Source organism: Chiloscyllium punctatum, chromosome 10, assembly GCF_047496795.1.
Source record: "Chiloscyllium punctatum isolate Juve2018m chromosome 10, sChiPun1.3, whole genome shotgun sequence".
Lineage (NCBI taxonomy): Eukaryota > Metazoa > Chordata > Chondrichthyes > Orectolobiformes > Hemiscylliidae > Chiloscyllium > Chiloscyllium punctatum.
The window spans coordinates 32774942-32780941 of NC_092748.1; the positions used below are offsets into that span (position 1 = coordinate 32774942).

At 40.1% G+C, this 6000-nt stretch overlaps 1 protein-coding gene across 2 annotated transcripts; it reads left to right on the forward strand.

Moving 5' to 3' along the window:
* Positions 1–2395: 2395 nt before the first annotated feature.
* On the forward strand, positions 2396–4347 carry LOC140481999 (gamma-crystallin S-1-like). 2 transcript variants are annotated; one of them, XM_072578827.1, is made up of 3 exons: positions 2396–2428; positions 2547–2789; positions 4002–4347. In XM_072578827.1, exons 1-3 carry the CDS (start codon positions 2420–2422, stop codon positions 4275–4277), a joined length of 528 nt encoding a protein of 175 aa, XP_072434928.1. In that variant the 5' UTR covers positions 2396–2419; the 3' UTR covers positions 4278–4347. The 2 variants fall into 2 exon arrangements, with proteins under 2 accessions (XP_072434928.1, XP_072434927.1); XM_072578826.1 differs by lacking the exon at positions 2396–2428 and having other exon boundaries at positions 2529–2789.
* The last annotated feature ends 1653 nt before the right edge of the window (positions 4348–6000 follow it).

Sequence of the window (6000 nt, forward strand, 5' to 3'; positions counted from 1 at the left end):
GGGTCGCTATTCTCCCAGGTGTCAAGAGAAATTGGATGGTGCTGGTTCCCAACATGAAAGTCGGAGCAGGCACTTGTTGGTTGCAGCTCACCAGCATTTTCTTCAGGTTTCTATTTTGGTCAGCTTTCCCCAACACCTCAGGGCACGGATCATGGGCAGTGACCATTTACACCCTCCATTCACCAAGGTTGGAGTCAGTAAAACACCGACCTCACCAGGTAATTATGACATGTTTCCCACTCACTGAGAATGGAGGTCAGGTGGGGTACTGTGCAATTTGTAGCTCATAGATACATTGCAATGCTGTGCCATGCAATGCTCTGTGTGCAGGAACATGCAACCATTGAGGTGTATCTCAGGGCTATTAGTTTGCTTTCTTAGCACTCACACACTTTGCAATTACTAGGATGCTCACAGCACCTCTGGCATGTCTTGCCTTACCTTTTGGCACATTCCAGTTTTAATCAGAACTTACCTGTAGCTCACAACAGTTCTGTCTTGCTTTGTTGTGTAGCACAGACTGAAAGTCAAGCAACTTGTCACATTTGTCAGCTCCAACCAATCAAAAGGGGTAGACATATCACTGTACAACAAAGTGTTGTGTTAGTGTCATACCCACAGCATGTGCCAAAAAACACACTGCAAACAGACAGTCTCAGGGGAGTAGTCCTTATTCCTGTCAAGGAGTCTCTGGTCAGTTAAGGGTACAGCCACAGTCAATCAAGGGCCTTTGCTGATCTCAGTCCAAGGGATTGGTTACATTCAGTCACATGTTTGGTGTGACCTGTGGGGATCTGGGGATCTGTGATCTTACAATCTGGGAAGTGGGTCTCACTCAGTCTTGCACATCAGGTTCAACCAGTCTCAGGATTAGGAATAGATCAGTTAGTGGGCTGCACAGAAATCATTCAGAGGTTCATCTGTCATCTAAGTGCACAGTTGGTATCCCTTTTGACTTCCAAATCAAAAGTTCCCAATGTTTAATTTGATTGGCATATCTTGTAAGGTATGAATTGGATATTATGCAGGCTGGTTGCAAGGTTAATGACACCTTTACCAAAAGCAGTAATTCCCTGCTGCCTAGTTAAATCTCTGCTTCATTCCCAGACAGAAATGCAAAAGATACAGCAAGGTGCTCCCAATGCTGAGGTGCAGCTTGTCAGAATTCTCATTTGATTCTGCAATGACTCTCAGCGTAGGCCCTTTGTTCAGACCCCTAAAAAATCCCATCCCTCAATAACACTGCAACTCAACTCATTTACATTCAGCTTCCTATCTTAACAATCACAGCAAACAAACTAGACATTGAGAACTCTTGACATGGAAGTCAGAACAGGCACACAGCTGGTTATGATGAGCCTCCATGTTGCTGAGCACCTCACACATCTCAGGTTAGGATCCTAACCACACGCATGCCTCATCTATAGACAATAGCATCTGACATATTCCAGCTTCCAACAACCATCATGAACACTTCTCCAATCCAGTTGCAGCTTACGTATTGCAGACCTGTATTGCCGCGTGCACTGACAACTAGCATTGAGAGGCTGCTGCACCGACACGTTGCATGCAAGGACAGGTTCCCAGCTCCCAGACTGGAGAAGGCAGCATCTTAGGGCCGATCATTGGACCAAGTGGCCAGGTTGGAAAGTGGGTGGAGCCTGGTGTACAGCATCATCATAGAATGAGCCACAATCTGTCAGTAGACAGCAAATCATCCATCACCAGTACAGGCCCCATACAGAGCAGGAGTGTGTCCGTTGTCATTCGTTCATTTGGGGCACTCACGGCCAAGGGTCTGTTTGACTGCCAACTGGGGAATGGAGCACTGTCTATTCTATAGACCCCCATCTACTCTCAGAGGAATTATGCTGGGAGACTGTCCTTGTCTATCATAGAGCTCAGTTGCGTTGGACATTGAATGCCAGGCAGAGTCTGATTGACATGGTTCCAGTTGAGAGGTGGTGCTTTGATGGACTGAATGGCCTACGTCTGTTCTGATATTCTAATGGTATTCTTTAGGTTCTCTATCAGGTCTAATATTGTTATAATGCAATTGCTGAAACAATTGTCAGATACTGATTTACAGTTACAATTGTCCAAAGAGCATTCAAACCAGACTATCAGAGATACACTGGATTTCATAATTAGTTTCTCCCTAAAACCCAAACCCACTCCACCAGAGTACGAGGGAAATGAGGAGCAAACAAGTTCAAAAAAATCCATGACACATCATTGTCTTTCAGGTATGTATTTATAACTCATGTGAGGTGCTTTGTTTCTTTTATTGCTGATTTTTACCCTTCAATCATTGGAATAACAAAGGTATAGTCCATTGTAGCATTTCTGTTCAGCTTATAAATACCAAGCTGTGTGGGACAGTGAGGGATTCAGTTACAAAGCTAACTGTGAGCTCAAAATGGGAAAGGCAAGATGACTTTTTACAGTTTTTGTGATGTATAATCAAGCATTTCAATTTTATATCATTCACTAAATATCTACATTTCGTAAATGAATGACTGAAATTGATGTTTCTTTCCCCACAGATCATCTTTTATGAGGACAGGAACTTCCAGGGGCGGCACTATGAGTGCAGCAGTGACTGTGCCGACCTGTCCCCTTACTTCAGCCGCTGTAACTCCATCCGTGTTGACAGTGACTGGTGGGTGGTGTATGAGAAACCCAATTACATGGGATACCAGTATGTTCTGACCAGGGGAGAGTATCCTGACTACCAACGCTGGATGGGGTTCAATGACTGTGTCAGGTCATGTCGCTCCTACCCACATGTAAGTTATAATTCTGCAGTTGTTGAACCTTGTGACAATAATATATGAAAAATAGTCAATAACATCAAGAAAAAGCAGGTATGTGTTTTCTTCATTAGGCCATATCACTAAACCTATATGTAATTAATAATTGGGTGGTTTATATGTTCAGCACTAATAATGCACAAGGAATTAAGCATTATCGTCAGCTCTTGGGACTGTGGTAGCTTCCTGTCATTAGTACCAGCATATTTTCTCTGATTATTTGTCCTTAGTGTTATAAATAGTGAAGATATACAGGTAGGTTTTCTGTAGTACCACCAAGACGAAAGGTAGGTAGCTATCCACCATCTTTTCAATGACAATTTGGCTTTGGCAATAACTGCCAGCCTTGCCAACAAATTCACATCCCATACCTTTAATGGAATCATTGATATAACCGGGAAAGAGGTGAACACTAGGAACTGAGCCTTGACCTCCACTTGAGATCTGAAGGATGGTTAGCAAGCAAACATTTTTAAGCTTCAAGATGTTACAGCAACCAATAGCCTTCAGCAAAGGGAAGAGGCCATTGAGGCTACCAATGAAATATGAAAATTGTGGAATTTTTACACGGTCACATGAGTTTTGTTTGATGGAAGCAATTCAGGATGTCTACTCAGAATAACCATTACCTTGGAGATTTCCACAGCTTCAGTTTTTGCCTGTCTAGATCTACAAAAAATGTTAAAGTTTCCCAGTGAGGTACTCAACCAGATTCAATATTGTAATGAGGGTACAGAAACCCAAAGGTTATCCACTGAGTCTGTTTTAATATCTAGCTTCTTATGGTGATGGATGGGAGGAATCTTTAAGGGAATCCCTTTTGCGGGGGGAGGATGATTCTTTTGAACTTGACTCTCATTGGGGGTGTACACACCGATCCATCAATCGCAAGAATAAAAATAACTACAATTTAATTCTGTTCAGCAACTAAAATAGATTAATTTTATTCAAGTTTGTGCAAACACTTTACCATTTACAATATAATAGTGGTACACTGCATGGTACATAAGTTAAAATGGAACAGTTGAATTGGGCACTGCTATTTACTTTTCTGCTTTAGCTTTATTTATCTATACAAATCTGATTAATTATTTAATATCAAATTCCACCCTTTTCTGTAAATAAATATATGGACACTAAATCTATATTTACAACTTCATCACAAACATGATCTTATTTCTCTTCCAGTACCGAGGAGGCTCCTACAGAATGAGGATTTATGAGAGGCCTGACTTTGGAGGACAGATGATGGAATTCATGGATGACTGTCCATCTGTCTACGATCGTTTCCGTTACCGTGACATCCACTCCTGCCACGTGATGGACGGTTACTGGATCTTCTATGAACATCCCAACTACAGAGGGCGCCAGTACTTCATGAGGCCTGGTGAATACAGGAGATACAGTGACTGGGGAGGCTACAGCTCAACTGTCGGGTCTTTCAGGCGCATGAGGGATTTCTAGGTGGTTGAAGAAAATAATAAAATTCTTTTGCTGTAATATTCTGAAATATAATAAATTGCATTTTTGTTGATGCATTTTGATATCTTTGTTCATTTTCAAATCTCTTGGAAACAATAGTTGGGGTACAGAGTATGTCTCATGAACAATATTTTAGCCAGAGATAATGACGTAATGAATATCATTAAAGTGAACAATGAAATAACTTCTGTACATAAGACAGGTAGTTTGAAATACCAACTCAGCTGATTCATAGTAAATAATGGAAAACAGCTACTATCAATTTTCAACACAATCGTTGCATGTTTAAATAAAAAAATCAGTAGTTAGTTATAGTGCAAAGCTCCGCATAACATACTATATTGATTTAAATAAATAGAAAATCAGAATCACTACAGGTCAGGCTAGTATCTAAATTTGATGTTCACCTCTTGTTCTTTCAGCTTTCCCCATATTATTTTTGATCATGAGAAGATTAGTTGATGACCCTTCTCCACCTTGCCCTATCAGTGATTCATTCTTCTTTCAATCCCACTGCATTTACATCTTTCAAGCCACAACCTTCCATCAAATCTTTAACCTTCCTCTTCTCCTTACTTTTTGAAGTCCTATCTTCATATGTCTTCTCTCTCCACATCCGACGATCACAACATTTCATTTTCTTCTCGGCTACTTTCTTTGATGCTGTCACAATCTTCACTGTCTGCCCAATATATTGGTTCCTGATTTTGTCCGTCCTTGTCATCCCTCACATCCACCTCAGTATCCACCTCTTATTACTGTGCAATTATTGTTCCTCTCTTCTTGATGTTTCTGCCTTATCTGACAATGCTGGTCTCACGTTTTCTAGTTCTTTCTTTTCAGCAGTACTTTCCAACTACATCACTCTCCTCAGTACTTTTTTCCAATTACTGCATCCATGCTTAATTTCCATTCCCATACTTTTATCTGATGCCATTACTGATGCCAGAAACTCGAAGCCAAATTTGGTTTTCAACATTTTAACAAAACATCTGGACTGCATCAAGTATGGATTTTACAAATAAATTTTGATTTCATTTGTCATGATATTGAAGCTCAATTGTTTGATTTCTTTTCTGACAGAACAGTTTGGTAATTACCGTTTTTCAGGGAGCTCAGTAAAATGATACAGACTTACTTTACAGAATCAGAATCTCATTTTTACACAAGATGGAATAATTAAGCAGCCAAGCATTTGCTGTGATTGATTTGATTTATGATTCTTTTTGTTTGGATCACCATCCTAGACTATCAATGCATCTCTCAGTGGCAATTGGGACATTTCTTTAAGTGCAGACCCAGACAGTCTGAATGTCCTGGAGAATGAGCAGGTTAGGGGTCTCATCTATATTGGAATTACCCACCCAACTGGTGATCCAATACATCTGAGAACAATCCAGGAGAATCACCCTTAATTATGTCCTCGATATGGACCTTGTATGAGAAGATTATTTAATTGTTACTATGTACTGACATTGCAAATGGGAATTTCATATTTCAACATTCCTTTAAATAAAATGAAATACTCTTCTAATTTCCCTTTATGTACTTTAGCTGATGATCTTTAAAGACCTCCATTTCACTATAATGGACATGTTTTCTTTTATCTACCTTAAAAGATCTTTAAGAGATGTTCTTTTATCTTCTCTGCTCCAAACAAAATAGTCCCAGGTTCTTTTGTTACTCTTCATATCGAAAACCTCAC

Bases quoted from the DNA above. Each gene is read 5' to 3' on its own strand.
- LOC140481999 (XM_072578826.1), top strand. From the start codon at position 2,529: ATGTTTCTTTCCCCACAGATCATCTTTTATGAGGACAGGAACTTCCAG. The intron at 2,790-4,001 runs GTAAGTTATAAT...TTTCTCTTCCAG, and splicing joins CATGTCGCTCCTACCCACAT to TACCGAGGAGGCTCCTACAG.